The sequence below is a fragment of the Falco biarmicus genome, chromosome 7 (assembly GCF_023638135.1).
Source record: "Falco biarmicus isolate bFalBia1 chromosome 7, bFalBia1.pri, whole genome shotgun sequence".
Lineage (NCBI taxonomy): Eukaryota > Metazoa > Chordata > Aves > Falconiformes > Falconidae > Falco > Falco biarmicus.
The window spans coordinates 42930783-42949448 of record NC_079294.1 but is presented as its reverse complement, the minus strand read 5'-3'; the positions used below and the strand labels follow the sequence as shown (position 1 = coordinate 42949448).

Sequence of the window (18666 nt, the reverse complement as noted above, 5' to 3'; positions counted from 1 at the left end):
CTTAAGTACAGTCAGTGTTATAAAATAAAGAACCTCAGGTTCGAGCATTACAGTAAAAATCAATGTTCCATTTCAAAATTAAGCACAGTCTTACTTGTTCCTGTATTACAAGTCAACACATACAGGATTATATTAATTGCACCCCTGATAACAAAGACTAAAAAAAAGCAGATCATTTACCTTCGGGTTCAAGAAGCCGTGGAATATTCAGCTCCAGTTCTGCTATTCTGAAAGCTTCTTTCAGGTTCTCTTTATTGCTTCTAGCTTCTGCCTTCTCCAAATCAACTAGACCTGGTCGTAAGGTTTGGATGATGGCTAAAAAAGGCAGTCCACTTCGCCAGCTTGACTTGAAATCAGTCACATTAATAGAGCCATACCTATCCCAAAAATTATTAGAAACAAAATGTTATAGCCTATTTCCTCAGATGTCCTAAGTAAAAATTCAGAAACAGAATATAAATTAGTAAAATGCAGTATGAACCGAATCCAAGGAGTTATATAGAACCTTGGCACTGAACTTCTGCAGAAGCTGGGTCAGACAGCAATACAGCCAGTACTACCGATCACACGAAGTTATACATTTTTATACTGTCTTTGCAAAATGATTCAATGTTTTTATCTTATGTTGCATTCTGAAGATAAAGCCTTTCTGATCCAATATTCTTGCTGAACATCACCTTTGTGCTCAGTATCTGTGCATTCCATGGGACGGTAGAACACCAATCAAAGTACTGAAGAACATGTAGGTATTTGTAAGGGCACCAAATACTGGAATCACCTCTGGCATTTTACAAAATCCAGACCTCAAAAGTGATCTATTACTGCAAGAAAAGTATTTCAGTTTCTCTGATTTACCTTAGTGTCTTTAAAACATCTTCTATTAAGCAGTGCCTGGACAGTGCTGTGAGGTGCCCAGCTCTGCAAGCCATAGTGAATTCTGGGACAACTTCCCAGAAACAGCCCATATGAGTATGTTATGACATGGAAAAGATGTGGGGTTTCAGGTGATCAAATTTAGTTACAAAACAATGGGCCAGGACTTACAAGATTTGTTCTTTTACCAAAAACTATAGCATTCACTGATAACAAAATCATTCAATGTAACCACTGCTCAGAAGGGACATTACAAAACAGAGAGCAATATTGCTGAAAAACAAAGACAAGGAAAAGAGGAAAATTAAACGGACAAAGAGCTGTTTTTTGCATGCCAATCAATCTTGTCCTGATAAAACACAGCTAAAAGGGAAACTTCAATGCCCAAAACCATTCTCCCAGCAGAAAGTGTCTGATGCGCTGATGAAGGCCTTTATTTCCCACTAACAACATGGAATATTAGTAGGATGTTATTAGAACATAAAGCAGCCAAAGCGCTGGAGAGAAAGGGCTGACATTATTGTAACACACATTTGAAATGTCCTGGAGTTAACTAGTAGCCCTTGAAGAAATTGGAAAACCTGTCCTTCCCAAGAAATATCCGTATCTGCTCTAGGTTGTGTGCTATGAATACTCCTACTGAAATCAACAGAGCTGTGTGTACATCAAGCATGAGGAAACACCTTGTCAGAACTGGGGACTAAGACCTCTAGGACTAGGGTCCTTCTTGGGGATCATGCAGTGTTTTGACAGAAAAGCAGGAGATATGGTAATCTTAGAAATTCTACGTTTTCCAGTTTAAAAAAAAATAATTATTGAAACTTTGTTAACCTGTGCCAACCACAAGGATTAAAACTAACAAGTCATGTAAACATTCCACGAGACTTATTACAGAGATGCCCCTAAAAGAGAAAAGCCAAACAACTCAATTTATGTTGTGGTATTTTACTACTAGGACTAGCTTCATGTCATTATATTTAAAGGGATCATGCCAAAACATTTATGGCCTGATTGATGCTAAAAGCACTGGTAACAACATCGGAAATCTAAAGGATTTTCTGCTAAGCTGTCACTAAGTGATGTTAAAAAACCAGGGGAAACTATCACCACATTTAGAGGAAAGCAGTAAATACAACGTGTAACATACTATTGGTGAGTCTCGGGTGGAACTTACAGTGAACACTGTTCTTTTGCCCACAACAAAAGAGCCTTTGTAGCAGAGATCTTCCACCGTTCCTTAATTTTAGCGCTTTTTTTAGCTGATCGACTTGCCTTTGGAGAGGAGTCAACAGCACTTGAACAATCAAGTGAAGGCTGATTGTAAGTAAAAGCAAGTGTCCTGGCAAGTTCTTCAATCTATCAAAGATGATGGGAGAGTTAATCAGGCTTCAGTGAAAAATTACCAAGACATCAATGGCAGAAAAAAACAGTGAATTAGAAAGGATTCAGTCACAGCTGTAATAGTAAGTTCCCTGCCCCCAACGTTCAGATCAGGTTTTTTTTAATCTGTTCAACCTGAACTATTTCATGCTGAATTCCCATCTTTAGGTGATTTTTTGACAGGAAATACTCACCCAAAGACTTCCATGTTATACTGTGGGTACCAGCAATGGCATCAAGGGACCTCACTCAATGTGCTTTTCTACTCCTACCAGTGAAAGCAGCCAGTGGCAGCTGTGTTCTCTGCTGTCAACACTGGCAGGTATTACACACGCTTAGAGTTTGTCTGAGGTGCAGGAAAACTTACTCGATAGACCTCAGAGATCTACATCTGGTTAGAGAAGCTTGGTTTAGGTTAAAAGATAATGCACAGGCTATGTGCAGCACAAGAATCTTTAGCACCAAAGTATCTTCACCAAGAAAACTCTGGGCTGCAATACTGTTAAATAACTTTGCTTCTCAGTGCTCTCCTGAGCCCAAATCACTCCCAGTGCACCTATGTTAATTCACTGCTGGGCTTTTGGTCAGAGACAATTTGGCTCCATCATCCCCTACAGTCCTACAACATGATTAAAGCAAGGCCCTGTGCTTTCAAACCTTCCCAAGACCTCACGCCACAGAAGATGCATGCTCAGTAACTCGTATAAGAAACATTGCTATGACAGCTTTCATGTTATTTCAGGCACCTGGTACTAAAAAAAAAAGATAGCAAGAATTACACATTGTCAGCACAGCCAACACTGAAGAGGGGAGCTGCCTCTGAGGGAGATGGATATGAGCCATTTTGCACTGTTTGCTCTGTTTGGAGCTTAATCATTACAGGCCTTCGACAGACAGGCAAAGTTTAGCCTATTTTTTAACCGGTTACTTTAGAAAAAAATCTCAATATCTTTCCTTCCTACCATTTGCAGCTAGATACTGTTCAGCAGGCTGTAATGCATCATCGCATTGGTGAAGCAGCTCAGAGACACAGGGAAGACGCACTGCTGTGTCTCTTCCCTGAGCCATAAGTAAATAATCTTCCTCTTTGTACTAATTCATCTCATCTGGCAACCACGTAAATCAACACGTTTTTGTGCTTTCCTCCTCTACTAAAACTCTCTTACATTGCTGAAATACTTACATGAAAATGAAATATAATTGTCCAAATCAGGCCAAGCACAATGGAAGGTTTTCCTTCAATAATGTCAGCAACATGAATATTTATGAGCTTGAGCTAGGGGAAAAAAAAAAAAAAAGGATCATTGTTAACAAAGAAAATGTTCCACCAGCTAAACTGGCTTTAGTTGTGAATTCTGAAGTTAATACTCACTGATCTGCTCTTTAAAAATGTCAAAGCATTTTCTATGTTACTTCTACACTGAAAGGTATTAAATCCTTTTTCCCGTGGCTGTGAAGCAAAAAGAACAGGTTACATCTGCAGTTGTAAAAAATCAATTTTATTTTATATTTTGACAAGGGAAGTCCTTCAAAAATGCACAAATTACTTTGAATCAACTCATTTCAGCATGTTTCAGTATCAGCAGTGTAAGAATAAGTAACTTGCAAATAGCTCTATGACTCCAGAAGGATCACCCATATGATTACAATTAAGCATATCCAGAAATCTTTGCTAGATTTGACAAAGGACTGAGGTAATATTTTTGTTACTCTGTCTTACCAGATGTTGCCCTGAAAGCACTTCCAACAGATCCAAAAGCAAATGTCCTTGCTGTATGTCTGTATATAGGTCTGAGATAACAGAAGGAGGTGTATGCTGCAAAACAAATTTTAATACTTGTCACACCATCTTTCGTCATTTTGAATTCAACACACCACAGAACATCTCAGACTGTTACTAAAAAATGTTTAGCATCCTTTATTTTTTCAATAAGCTGAAATATAAATTTTGCATCTAATCAGCCATATCCTGCTTCTTCTGACTGATTATTGTTTGTTTCTTATTCCTCCTTGCCCTGCCTCTGTGTTTTATAAGGGTTATTTTAGGCCTCATTTTCAAGTATTTACACTTTTTAGGGAGGTATGTGGCAAAAGCCCCCAAAACTTTGAAAAAGGGAAAGTTAAGAGCAGAGTTAATCCACATTTTGACTTCTTAATCAATGTACCCCAAGTACATATCTGACTATAGAGCTGAATAACTAAACGCTCACTCTCTTCACCCACTTTTGGACAACACAAATCTAACATGAGCTCAGCAGCTTCTGGTCAAGGAGGGACCAACACAGGATTTTTTTTTTTTTACCTGAGCAAGTCAGAGCCCCAGCACATACTGCATGAGCTGCTTTGTGAAAGCTTAAAAAGCACCTACACTACTATGTGTTTTGTCTTAATAGTTACCACTCATTCAGGTCATCCCATTAAATTCATGTTCTTGGATTGCATAATAGAATGATACCTACCTAAACATAGTAAAACTAATCATAAATACAGAACCTCATAAAACCCTGAGAAGTGTGCCACGATCCAGCACAAGTACGTTTTACCACATCAGCAAGAAAGATACTGTCATCTACTTAGAAACAGTCTCTTACAAATGTCCTTAGACAATCACCAATACAATTCTGTTGCACCTATTAAATAGATGCCCTCCAGGGGCTACTTTTTCCAGTTGGTGCCTAAAAAGGCAAAAGGCGCCTCTTTTCTAAAGAATCCCCTTCTTACCTTTGCCAATACTGAATTTATCCAGCTAGTGAAGGTTTTCTTCTGTGTAAGCTCTCGCTGCACTGGAGGGAAAAACAAAGGTTAACGGAAAAAAAATGTATCTGGTTTTTTTCCCCAACTTTCTCAAAAAGATACACAGCATCCATCTCAAACCTAAGGTCTGTTCTTCCAGATATTAAGTTACTATTTAATACTAGTTTTTCTCAACTCTTATTTTAGAGTTGATATTTCCTTGCTTGCAGAGATGATACTGCAAGGACCTCTACAAACATCAAGCATATTTCCACATTGGATGCAGCAAACAGCAATTAATGAAGGTTTTCTCAAAAGCTCAGCAAATGCAAACAGCAGTGTGAACACATCATTCTACAGAGCAATACATCTAGAATAACTCCATTCATTCCTAAATGTTCCTTGAAAGACCCAAGGCTACCATCAGTACGAGATCTATCTTGAAATTTGGGAAAAGCCAGGCATGGTGTTGGACGATGAGACCACGATGGAGGCTGTGGTTAGGCAATAAACGCTAATCTGTCGGTGAAGCCACATAAAAGCATGTCTTCGCTAATTGAAGGGCTGAGGAGAATTAATAGGCCATCATCGGGTAATATATCCTCTAAAAGCATCCTTTTCAGTGCTGGGCCCTCCCTGAGGTATACAGACAATTAATCCAGTCAAAAAGGGCCACACAGGTCTTAAAATAGGAGGGAGGAAGAAGGAAGTGCTTGGACCCCATTGCCCCAGTAAAAAACAGTTAAATGGGACTCAAAGCATGACCCGGTCACACAGAGATCCAGCCCTTCAGGGTGGTACACAGTGATAAACTATCAGCAGTCATGAAGGGAGACGGGAAGTTGGTTAAGCCCATATTTGAAAAATCAGAATATTTAAACTGTTTCTTGTACCAGAGTAGAGATCAAGAGAGGGGGCTTCTCCACGCCTTGTGGGTAGCAGAGACAAAAAGAAGTCTCGTTGCCCCAAAAGGTGAAGCAGAGCGTGAGCAGCAGAAGCAGACCAGACCAGCTCCCAGGCCCCGGTCACAGCCTGTGGATCCCATGACTCCCCAAGCCCATGCTCCCTCCCAAAAAACCACCCCATTCCCAAGATGTACTACCACCAAAGCCATGTGTCCCTGCTGCATGTCTGTACACAGGTCTGAGGCAACAGCAGGAGGTGTGCCACCAGCAGCCATCGCAGCGGCTCCTGGGAGCAGGCGTGAACACAAACTCCTTTTTCTCTCCCTTTCCACATTAGTTTTCACTGCAAGTGTTGGGGTTGGCTTCCCAAAAACAGGCCAAAGTGCAGCACTACCACCCTGGGGAGCCAGCCTGGAGCTGCGGAAGGGCGGTCATCCCCTCCTTCTTCCCCATTTGAATTAAAACCCAAAAGGCTGCACTGGTTTTTAACAGCCCAGACATTACAAAGCAAGTCAAATAGACTATGAACTGAGGGAAGGCAAGATTACAGTTAGGAGAGCTGATGTTTTCGTTGCCCAAACCACCATCTTCGGCCTGTGCCAGCTGCACGGCTCTCCCAGCACTTCCCTCTGGAGGCTGAGGCGGGTGCCAGCCCCCCCATGCATGGCCACCGGCAGCCACGCCAGGGGTCAGCCTGCAAGGCTCCTGCCTCTCACTGCAGGCAGCAGAGAAGCAAAGCCTGAGAGGTGGCAGCAAGCTCCTCTCCCCACTGCATCAGGCAGCCCGGGGAAGAGTCTTGGGCCACGGCAACATAGATGCTTGGAGCTCCTGCACACGAGGAGACAGATGGACCAGGGGATGCCAGCCCACCACCCTGCTGGGGAGTAGGAGAGGACAGTGCATGTCCTGCAGCATGGTCCCAGGGCAGTTCCCCAAGGGCAGTTCCTGGAGAAGCAGCGAGTGGTAGGGCAGCATGCACAGCCCAGGCCCGAAGGGAGATGGCAGGCAAGGCAGCTGCAGGGGTACTCGCTGCCCACTTCCCAGCTGGGCCAAATCCTTCCACCACATGGGAGAGACAGCTGGAGACCAGCCAGGCCATCAGCTTGCAAAAAGAAACAAATCTGGGAGATAGGGTGGGAGCAGATGATCCCCTCTGCCCCTGAATGCATGCTCTTGCACAAAAGATCAATGTGGAGGCAAGTTTGACATCATAAGGCAAATGCAAGACTACTCAGCAATAGATGTGTATGTTTCTGTAGGCTGGGCAGGATGAAAGATACCAAAATTATCAACACCTTGGGGGAGGAAAAAAAATCCTGACTGCCCATGAAAATGAAAATGCCATTCAGAGGAAAATGTCCCACACTATTACGCCCTGGGATTTTGTCAAACACAAACCCCAGTCCTGGGTGGCTTTCCATCATCCAAGACAGCCTGAAGTACTTGCCACGCAGAGCTTCAGCAGCTCACAAAGCAGAGCAAGCTGCTCAAGGGTAATGCGGCCTCCTGTTCCTGACCCCACCATCCAACACACAAACCTTCTTCTGCTTCACTGGGTGCTTGAGCAGCAAGAAAAACACTTGAGTATTACGTGTGTCAAGGGCTGTTTTGCATCCGGTAGCTAATGCATCTTTCAACAGTCCTCCTCTGATCTGCAATACTATGATCCTATCGGAGCATGAAACAGTCTATTTCCCCTGCTTGCTGGATTGTTTTATGCTTCTTTTTAAATATCACCAAGATAGTGTTGAGCAGTAAGATAAGGGCAGTCTTAAAGACACGGACACAAATGCAATTTTAAAATTCTCTTTCGTTTGGAAAACAGAAAGTAAGTGCAAACATGCCACACAGACCACTCAACATTGCAACGCTCACAAGGAGGACATAAAACAGCATGGAGATACTGGCTTCATGTTAGCACAGGACCCAGCCACACCCTTTGGTTGAATACCTGTGCAGGAGCCGTTCCAGTTACCTAATGAGCGATTACTGCGTGGCTGTGCTCATTTTATCAGGCAGGCAAGGCTGGTATTGCTGGCACTTGAAAAGGGACGGAAAGCAAATATTGACCACTTTGGCTGACACCAGCGACTCTTCCAGCTATAGCTCTTGCCAAACACACACTACTGCTACTGATTTGGAGAACTTTCTTTTGGGGTCAGTTACAAAAAATGGTTAGGATGAGGACATTTGGTCTTTTCTCGTTGAATGTCTCCATATTAACATACTCCATTATGCAATATGGGCCATTTTGTGATGTGTGTTGATTCATGTGGGCAGCTCCTCAGGCAAATACGTCACCTAGCACAAGGCAGTTATTTCACTGCACAACCTAAGCACACCTCAAACCCCCTCAAGCTACAGCCTCTGCCTAGTGCAACCCACCAGGCTGCCTTGCAAGCAGCTGCCATCTCAGCTGCAATGTGACTTATTTTCCTACCCAAATAAATAATAGTAATAAAATCTCCTCCTGAATTAATAACAGAACTCCATCCTTGCCATTATTTCCACGGACTGTAGTGCAGCACTCCGTTTCCATCCAGACCACACAATGCACAGCTCAGTACAGATGTGTTTCTGGCACCGTGGCAGGCAGTTGTATTGCAATTTTCAGGCTGAGTGTGTTTTCCCTCCCAGCTCCCCTCCGACTCTCCTGCTCAGAGGCACTAATGATTTAATCAAGCTCTCAAATTCTTATCTCTACCATGTGGTTAATTAATACGGATTTTTATTTTTATGAGGATGAATGGATTCTTTGTTAGGCTTTTTTATAGGACTCTAAGTGACCTTGGTTTTCCCTTGCCCTAGTTTTCAAAATGCCACTGACCCAGAATAAAAAAGCTATCAGGAAAAAACTGATCATTTCCTTCACTTTGGGCCAAAGCTCACCAAGCCAAAAAGTGGATTTGAGATAACAAAATAAGAACATGCTAATCTGAAAACAGCCAAAATCTATCACATTTCACCCTGTGCTTTAAAGTTAATCTTCAGAACAACTCTTTAGGGAGGAATAACACACAGAAGCAGCGTGTCACGTAGGCTAGCCAAAAATCAATACACGCTGCTGGACAATGACTGTTTTACCCAGTAATGAGCTATCAACAAGTGCTACAAACCACACTAATCATTAAGGGCTGGAGCATAGGGACACAGCAGGAACCATGGTGGTGCTGGAGTCTCCCAGGAGGAAGAGAAGGGGGCAGGAGCACTGCCAGCTATAGTTTCACTCTCACTCTTCCTTAAACAGTGATACAAAGAGCCAGACTTAACATTAATCTCCTCTCTGCTGCCTTTCATGCCTCCCTTTCTGAGGTGGGAGATGGCAGCTCCCAGGAAAGCACCTTGCCAGGGAGCTGGGGGAAGCAAATCATAGCAGAACAGATGTACCCTGTCTGTCCACCTCACCAAACATCACCAAACAGCGAAGAGGTTTTATTCTATTGTAAGGACTGGTGCGTCACTGCCAGTGAACCATTTACAACTGTGTGGCTTTTTTCTTTTAAAAAAAAATAATTAAACAATTGTTTGAAATTAATGAGTGCAAGCCTGTCTGTCATCTTCCTATCTCTGTTTTGCCACAAAGAGTTAAGCTCTTGTGTATGATATTTTTATATCTTCTTTCCATCATGCTGGTCAGCTGAGGCTGTATCTACAGCAGGATGCAGTGAAGCTCAACAGGAACAGATCAGCAGATCAAAGAAGCTGGCAGTCAGGATGTAGCCTACCCACAGCCAAGAAAGGTTATGTTGGACTACCTCTAGCCTGAATGACCACAGTCAGCCATGGTACCTTCTTGGAGCATTTGTTTTAGTTTCATCCAAAATAACCATTCCCACACTCCCTGACGGCTCAGCAAAATGAACCAAAGCATGGTCAGCAAGGATAACTGGGAAAGCTCCTTTAAGACAGCACTGCTGATAAGAACTAAAACACCAAGCAGGTACATGCTGTAAGTGACAGGAACTATCAGAAGAACTGTTAAGTACTTGCCAAGCCAGGGAGAGGGTGAGCAATTCACCCCTGAGCCCTTTACACAGTCCCTTCCCTTCCACCCACTAACAGTTTCATTTTCTGCAGACAGGAAAGCAGGGAAAAAGGAGTTATTTCCAGCATTTATGTTCAGCAACATGGTGTTAAGCAATTAAAAACAAACACAGGTTTTTTTTGTCAAGATTATGAAGTTTATCCAAAACCCAGTGAAGGTGATGAAAATAATTCTACAGTAACAGGTCTTTTAAATCCAAGTATCATATAAATATTAACTAATTAACTACTACCATGTCTGTGTGGCAAATGGGAACTTTTCTTTCTACACTATTCCTTTCAACCTCCTTTTCCTTTTGTAAACAAATTATCCAATTTACCAAAAGTGCTGCTAACTCAGGAAGCGTGCTCACATCGAGTTTTGCCCTCCTGGCTTTCTTAAACACTTGCTCTTCTCATAGCCAGGATCCTGGAGCTGCTCTGCTCTGAATCACTACTGTCTTTATGGCCACAACAGCCCATGAAGTGAGGCACTGCAGCACTTGTGGGCATAGACAGAGGATGCAGATTAAATTCTTAAAAGTACTAAATCACATCATTTAGATATCAACATAAAGATAAGGGCTTAAGTGGCTTTTCTAACGTTTTAAAGAAAATCCACAGTGAAGCTGGGATTTCAGTGCCCTGTGTGGGTGGCTCAGAAGCCATCCACTCCTTAGACATTTTAATGGCAGATTTTAACCAGTTAAAGCACCTGATAATGCCTTTAACAAACCAAAATTTATCTAGGAGGAAACACATTTATACAACTATATAATCTATTTTTTCATTAGACATGCGAAACAGACCAAAATGTCCATGACCGATTTTTTTTTTAGGCAGTGTCATGTATCAATTGCCTCTCCAGTGCCATCAGCCCTGTCATGTGCCATGGCAGCTGCGCAGTTAGGGGAACTGCAGACCAGCTCCTCACTGGGCAGCAGGCAGCAGAAACAGGGCATAAATTCCTGTGCAGCTCCTATAGGAGCTTTTTGGTTTGTAAAAGCCACTCTTGAAAAAACTTAATAAACATATAACGATCATTCTGGTTAAAGAAAAAAACCTGTAGCTGTAACAACATACTGGCCCCAACAGATGAGGCATACAACTAGAACAAAAAAAAAATACTGCTGTGTAAGTCTACTTGACCTCTGGATAATCGGGTCTCAGATAGATGTCCTCCTTGGAGATGAGTGCAATCTACTATATGTGGCATAACAAAACCTATCCATACATACCACTGTATTTTCAATTTCACTTGAAATCATTCATAAAGGATTAGACGTAATTGCATGGAAACAATATAATTAATTTATATCATTAAACACTCTTCAAAAACAGTTTTAGCAGCCACATTCTGATATGATCATCCTTTGGGGTACAGTAACAAGCAGTAACATGCACATAGATCAATAAGCAGAGCCAAATATTAGGACCCCTGCAGTTAAGTAAACAGTGAAAAAGTAAGTGCAAGCCCCAAACTCCTTGAGCTAAAACACACTCTCTTGCTATCAATTAGCTCAGTAAGCACGGGAAAAAGGGAAAACGGAGTTCTGCACAGGTTTGACGTAAGCTCCACACACAGGTTCTGTCTGTTTTCCTAAGGAAGAACAGGGAAAGATTTGTGCATGGGAGGGAAAGCGGAGGTTGGATCCTTCCACAGGTACAGAGATCTACATCCTGAAAGCAAGAAATATTCCTGCTCCAGAGTGCCACAAACCCTGTTCAGTTTCTGCTGTAGCCACCCATCCACAAGTGGCTGCACATTCTCTTGCTGCAATCCCACCCTCCTGCTCATCGGCAAAGAGTAGTCATACCTACAACAGTTCTCAAAACATTGCCATGAAGCTCTTCTCTTGCCAAAGAAGGTGACAAACCTCCTCATTTCAGGTAGCTGAAAAGAATTTTGGACCCTGACTGTGCCTCTTCCACTAAGGCTGAGGGCCAGACTGGACACGTCTGTGGGGCCAGCCTATAATGCAATGCTGGGAGGGAAGCTATATCCTAATTAACCAAACTAGATAAGTGCTCTATCACCACTGGATGCCTTTCAGGACTAATAGAAGATTGGATCCCAAATAATTTAAATGTAGATTAAAATATGAGCAATTCAGACTAGATCTCACCCCTACTTTTTTCTTTTGCACCAAGTATTTATGCATACCTCCTGTGATTCTGTGTATTATACAAAGCTGGACATACCCTTTGAAGCTACATCTTAATTTGAAAAGCAGCTCATAACAAGTTTTACACCCATCTTTAGTCACCCAAAAAGTAAGCTGCTTTTCTGATAGTTATAAGCAGCTATTCCTTCAATCTGAGATTTCTCTACAACTTATCCAGGTGAACCTGAAGATGTGAAGTAATCAAAGTCTCTGGCTGCTTTGCAAATCTCATCCCAAGATTCTTATTAATGGAAAAACCTGTTTCCTTGAGTGACCCTATTATTCTTATTTGACCTTTGCTACCACAGATCAGCAGGTAGAGTTACTAATGGTTTCTATATGTCACGTCAGGGAATGTGTCTTCGGTGCTTCATTGCAGCTGTGCTGCCATTTATTTGTTTGACCCAGAGCAGATGCTGCAGCATCACAGCTCCATACATAGAACACACCTGTACCATTTGTTGCATCTTTAATTATCACAAAAATTGCTTATATTGCATCTAAGGGATGTCTCTGGATGTTTTACAGCAGTCAGGCACATACAACTTGGCCCCAGATTTGCAGTGTGTTCATTTCAGTGTAATCTAGGAGCTCAAATTACGACAACAAAGAAATATAATTTACTCATTTTAATAAGCAGGGCTCTTTCACTGCGATATTGACCAAAAAGCCCTACTGTTATTCAACACAAACATCAATCCGACTTTTCAGAAAATAGCATAAATATTATTGCAAAATAAAACCCTATTCTAAAATCGCATGTAACTTTAATTCAGCGCCCTCTGCCTTAAATCTAGGCAGTGTTTTCCAAACCCACTTCATGACAACAGCCACCTCAGTCTTTGTACCAAAGGCTGACTTTGACTGGCACAACAAATGTGTGTCTGACAAACTGTGCTTGGTGCAACAGCCAGACTAGCTCCTGTCTGCTAGGAGTTTTTGCTTGCTGTCCTGAAAATGTAATACTGAAGCAAAACGGAAGAAAATTCACCATTAAAGACATTTGGCTTTAGACCACTGTTAACACTCACTCATCAAAACACATGGCTTCAATGACAATATTAGTGCAAATATGGATTGCAGAAGTGACTTGGCAGAATATTCTTTTGCACCATCTGTTTTAAACATATTTTCTCTCAACTAAGCACCATAGTAATTTCATTGCAAGTGAGCTAAAAGGAAATAGCTCTGTGGAAACACGACAGCCCATCCATCCTAGAATAACCAGGCTCTGCATACATCAAAGATGGGCTTTTCAGCAGTGCTAGTCCTGCTGCCTGGACTAGCGTCCTTGGTAGCCTCCATGAATGTTTTCACAAATATGTTCAGAGGAAAAATCAGCCTTCCTAGGAAATTCTTAAAGAAGGAAATTCAACACATGATCAGAAAACCCAGAAAGCCTATCTCAGAGGCCAGCTCTGATGTACTCATTATCACCTAACCATCCCGGTAGCTGCCATTAAATTGGAACAATTAAAAATCATCCAGTGAGTGCTTCCTTAATAAGTTATAACTCATTGCCAGTACAGATGAAAGACTCTGATCTCTAAGAAATTTGTTTAGAAGCCACAAAAATTTTCTACTTGTTTTGGCCACAAGCTATCTTTCTACACTTCCAGGGGATCTAGCAGTAAGAACAGAAAACCAAAACTAAAATCAAATAAAATAGTACTGTGGTTAATAGCCTCATTAAGACAGCTTAATGTAACCACCTAATTGTCAGCAAATTGAAAACAAGGAAACTAATGAAATGGCATAACTGTTTTCATACTGGCAGTTCCCTTGAAAATAGTTTACAGTAACATGTATTCTGAATAACAAAATATAAGAACTAGTGAGCACATCTGTACCAGAGAAGGCAACAGATCTGAAAATATGAGAAAGTACTACAAGAGCTGTTATCTTTCACTGCTGAAGTGCCTCTCACAAAACATAGAAACATCTGCAAAGAAGCACAGACATGAACTAACTACACTGATCATAATGCTAGTTTTAACAGGTTTATCAGAAGTCCCTTCAACTTGTACACACAGTCACAGACTTTTGCCAAAAAAATCTACATTACAAAGGCACAGAAAACTACAGTAACTTACCTTGCAGCGATAGACAGAGATCATCTATTTCAGAGGAAGCCTGCTCCTCTGTTGAAGGAGATAACTGCTTTGATGCCATATTTAACTCCATGGAGATTCTTTAATCAATTTCCAAACTGAAATTATAAACAAAAAAGAAAAAAACCAAAATCACTACAGTTTTACATTAAGTACTGATGATGCTCAAGTGTGTGGTGATGAGATGTGTTTTGGCTTGTGTTTTCTTCCCTTGGTAGGCTGTTTCCTTAGCTTATACAGAATAAAGTAACTTCCTACTGCATGAATCCAAACTTTGGTCCCTTGACTCTTTTCTAATGGTGGCCAGCAGTACTCCACAACACAAACCATGGATCCCAGCGTGTCTTTCCATGAAAAGAAAAGTACTAGGATTAGGAAAATTCAAACACAGTTGCTTTGAGAAAGTCATGGTGACAAAGGCTTACAATGCCTTCTGCAGAACTGTTGCTGCCAAAACCAATTTTTTTAAAAAAATCTTTGTGCTTTTCAGAGTTCTCTTCCTGTCCAGATAAGTTGTTGCAGAACAGCAACAATTTAGGCAGAATCTGCAAAGATTTAAGTAAAATGAAAAAGCAGCGGTTATCATGTGAGAATAATTACAACTGCTGTCTCTGTCTGGTACCTTTGTTACTCCCCAACCCTATGCAGCAGTTTCTTTTTCCAACTCCTCCATTTTCCCCTCCTCTGATAACTCCCCTGTCTCTAATGCAACTTCGTAAACGATATGCTGTAGCTTTCTTAAAAGACTAACATTGTTTCTGGTACTGCAGTAGCTACATTGTTCCATTTGCCACTGCAGGAAAAACTGTATACTTAGATACACTCATGTTTATCAAGAACTTAAGTTCACAACCATATAAAGCTGAAAATTAAACAAGGGTTTACCTTAAACGAGCTTTGTTACCTAAATAACTGTAAGCTTTTCATCAGAAGTACTAGGATTTACACACCATATATTAATAACTCATCCACCAAGTATATGTCAAAATAAAGGGCGTGAATAGAGAGAGGAGCAAGGAAACACAACACTAAAGAATGCCAGAGAAATTTTTATGTTCCCTTGTGCATATGAATTATGAGGCAGCCTTTGTGTACTCCACTACATACTATTTTTCCTCACTCCCTGTCTCCCTCACTGCACAGAAAGGACAACATGTGTTTAATGAGGAGCTATTAAATATTTTGTTTTCCTCACCCTGAACAATGTGTGTCCTTGTGCTTTATCCAAGAGCTGCTCTGATGACAGGATTATTAAGTTCCTCCCAAGACTTTCTATGGCACTCATCACCCTGGCATCTGAACACTTCAGAAACATCAATCAATTCACATTTACAGCATCTATGTGACATCAGGGGTTATTGCCCACATTTAGAATCACAGAATGGTTTGGGCTGGAAGGGACCCTTAGAGATCTTCTAGTCCAACCCCCCACACACCATGGGACATCATTTTATCAACAAGCAAAGGCACAGAGAAAATAAAGGGGAAAAAAAGTCGCTAATTTGCCTCTGGTTTTCCAGAGAAATAATGCTAGTTCGTATGGCTGAAGCACTGATTCCAACAGCTGCAGTGAGTATGCAACATTTCCGAAAGTCACCACCAACTTACGACTAAAAACTCAAGGCACCAGATTCAAGAAAGGGGAGTTCTCGCAGGGGCAGGTAAAGATGAGACCTGACTAAATAATCAGAGAAAAAGGAAAACAAATGTTTTACAAGTTTGGCTTGCTTAGCCTACCAAAAAGAGTATGAAAAGGATTAATTTGATCTTTAGCAGGCACAAGAACAAGATGATATAAGCAAGCCATGCCTTGAGGGTAGAATGGAAATCAGAAAATTTCTAAATAGCCAAGAAAGCCAACAGAACACTGAGTTGCATCAACAAGGGCATCACCAGCAGAGCTAAAGAAGACATTATCCCACTCTACCCAGTGCTCATCAGGCCACACCTGGAATTAATTCTGTGTTCAGTTTTGGTCCCAGCTATACAAAAAAGATGTGGACAGGCTGGAAAGGGTCCAGGGAAGGGTCACAAAGATGATCAAAAGACTGGGAAGCCTGATATATACGGAAAGGCTGAGAGAAATGCGTTTGTTCAGCTTTGAGAAAAGCAGCTTAGGGGACACCTTAACACCATATTCCAGCATATAAAGGGTGCTACACAGAAATTTTACAAGGTGTCACATGGAAAAGATGAGGGGTAATGGGTACAAGTTACTCTTGGGGAGATTCTTGGACAGAAGAGGAAAATTTTTCACAAGAAGAATAATCAGCCATTGCAATAACCTCCCCAGGGAAGTGGTGGATTTCCCCAACATTGGACACTTTTTAAGATTCTGCTGGACAGGGTGCTGGGCCACCTTGTCTAGACTGTGCTTTTCCCCAGAAAGGCTGGACCTGGTGACCCTTGAGGTCCCTTCCAACCTGGTATTCTACGATTCTATGATAAATATTGGGTTCTAATAAAGCCTACTCATATAGGCAAGTGGCACAAAGGGTTTATGTGATTTTAGGATTGGAATTGTTCAGAAGTAGACAACATAAAGTGGTTGCCTTTATTAAAGGGACACTAGGACTTCCAACCCTGGAGAACTCTCAGAAGTTCTCTGTTCTTGAGCTAGAAGTATGAGTCTCAAGTCAGACAATCAAATAAAACCCACACAGTTAGCTGCCACTGATAAAACCTGGGGTTTATATGCCAGGGCTAGCATCTTGCAGGAATTGAGCAAGGGCAAGGGCTGAGCAAGAATCCAGTTCTCCCAGCAATGCTGCCTATACCCAAGCAGATGCAATCCTTCCTGGGAAATTCCTTCCTTTTTCTATCAAGATCAAGCAACACAAAACCAAAGTCTAAAAATGCAAAATGTCAGGTGGCCTTCATATCATTTGGGTATCACTGTATGTCTTGAATTTGATTTTGTGATCACTATACCTTGAAAGATACTAAGTTAGCAGCAAGACCCAAATGGAGAGTATGTAACCAAACCACATCATCAGATCTGTTGCTTTTTGTTCCCAGGACACAGGTATAGTTAACTGCATTCCCTCCACCTTGTATTTTCCAGTGCCCAACTGTAAGCCTTCAGAGACATTTAAGAAATAGTAAAACCTGGGCAACAGTGAATCCACAGGTGAAATGAATAAGCCTGCCTGAATCTGGACTTAAGGTTATAACTCAAATTGGGTGTCCATGTAAAGGGTGAGATTACTTAGAAGCACACAGGTAGACACGTGCCATTGCCACACCAGCATAACCTACAAGCAAGACATCCCCAAAACTATGTATGTTCCTGCGGTTCTGGGGCATGCACTCAACGTCAGAACATCAGTAGCAACACATGTTCTTTTTCTCTTCAACACAAGTTTATTCTCTCTTTTTTTTTTCCATTTTCTTTTAAACTAAGCACTATTTAAGGACTCTCTTTTAAAGGCACAAAAGCAGCACAAAATCCCCAAACAGCAAAAACATACGTATCTCTAGACTTTATTGCATCCAAATTTGAGATGGTGACACAGATGGAGCCAAAGCACGTTCACCTAACTCGCACAATGCTACAGACATTGGGAGCATAGTCTAGCATAAGGATTTGGCATTAAAAAATCTTCTATAATAACTGGAATATATGCAAAAGCCATGAACAGCATTGACAAAAGTTTTGTAATCAAAACAAAATGCAATTTTAACCTTTCTGTGACTGTTCCTCCTCTGTCCCCATCCCCTTGCAGCTACAGCAGCCACACAGTTCATAGCATCTCCTTTTATGTGCTTGTACTGCACGTCATGTGATGGGACCTCAAACTTAGTTCAGATCTCTAAGCATGAAAGTAGCTGAAGTTAATAAAACTTTCAGGATTTTAAAGCAGAAAGTATATTAAGCTTTAAAGCATTAACTTTAATTAAATTATTAAATAAATTATGGCATATGATCATAGAACGTGTATAAATGAAAAAAAGCATATGTTCCTGTTTTCTTTTAAGGTCAAATTAAGGCCTCCTTCCCAAAAGGATGGGACATTTTAAAATGTCTTTTTAAATGCAGAAATCCACTCAACAAATCCACAGTGCAGGTTACAAAATCACACAGCTAATACCAGGTAAGTTTGTGCTAAAGCCTTCACATCCCTGAAACCCCCCAGTCACCATCCAACACGGCACATACATTTTGCCCTGCCTCCAATTCCTGCCCAGCCTGAACAGAAGACTCCGCAGCTGCTCTGAAGGGGAGACACTCACACTCTTGGAGGACATACCTGCAAGGATTAGTATTCTTTAAAAGGTACAAGGTACAGATTGTCTGAGAAGAGATTATACAGGGACGATATGCTAGTCCCTTTGCCCTTCCCCCACCCTGAATTTCATTCAAATAAAGTATATTAAGTATAATTATATCATATCAACCTCTAAAGAGTCTAAAACCATCAAGCTATGGGTAAGATTGCTTAGCAATGCTTTTCATAGGTAATAACAACAACCACC

The 18666-nt window shown here is 41.3% G+C and overlaps 1 protein-coding gene across 2 annotated transcripts in view; it reads right to left on the bottom strand.

Annotated features, from left to right (window-relative positions):
• The window catches only part of SYNE2 (spectrin repeat containing nuclear envelope protein 2), a 191426-nt gene that overhangs the window by 158671 nt on the left and 14089 nt on the right, over positions 1-18666 (bottom strand). For both annotated transcript variants that reach the window (XM_056346104.1, XM_056346105.1), the window contains exons 2-8: positions 14173-14288; positions 4975-5036; positions 3974-4069; positions 3626-3703; positions 3437-3529; positions 2048-2229; positions 181-377 (exon numbers count right to left, since the gene is read on the bottom strand). In XM_056346104.1, coding sequence (XP_056202079.1) covers positions 181-377; positions 2048-2229; positions 3437-3529; positions 3626-3703; positions 3974-4069; positions 4975-5036; positions 14173-14263 — 799 coding nt within the window. In that variant the 5' untranslated portion in view covers positions 14264-14288. The remainder of the gene's footprint in view (positions 1-180; positions 378-2047; positions 2230-3436; positions 3530-3625; positions 3704-3973; positions 4070-4974; positions 5037-14172; positions 14289-18666) is intronic.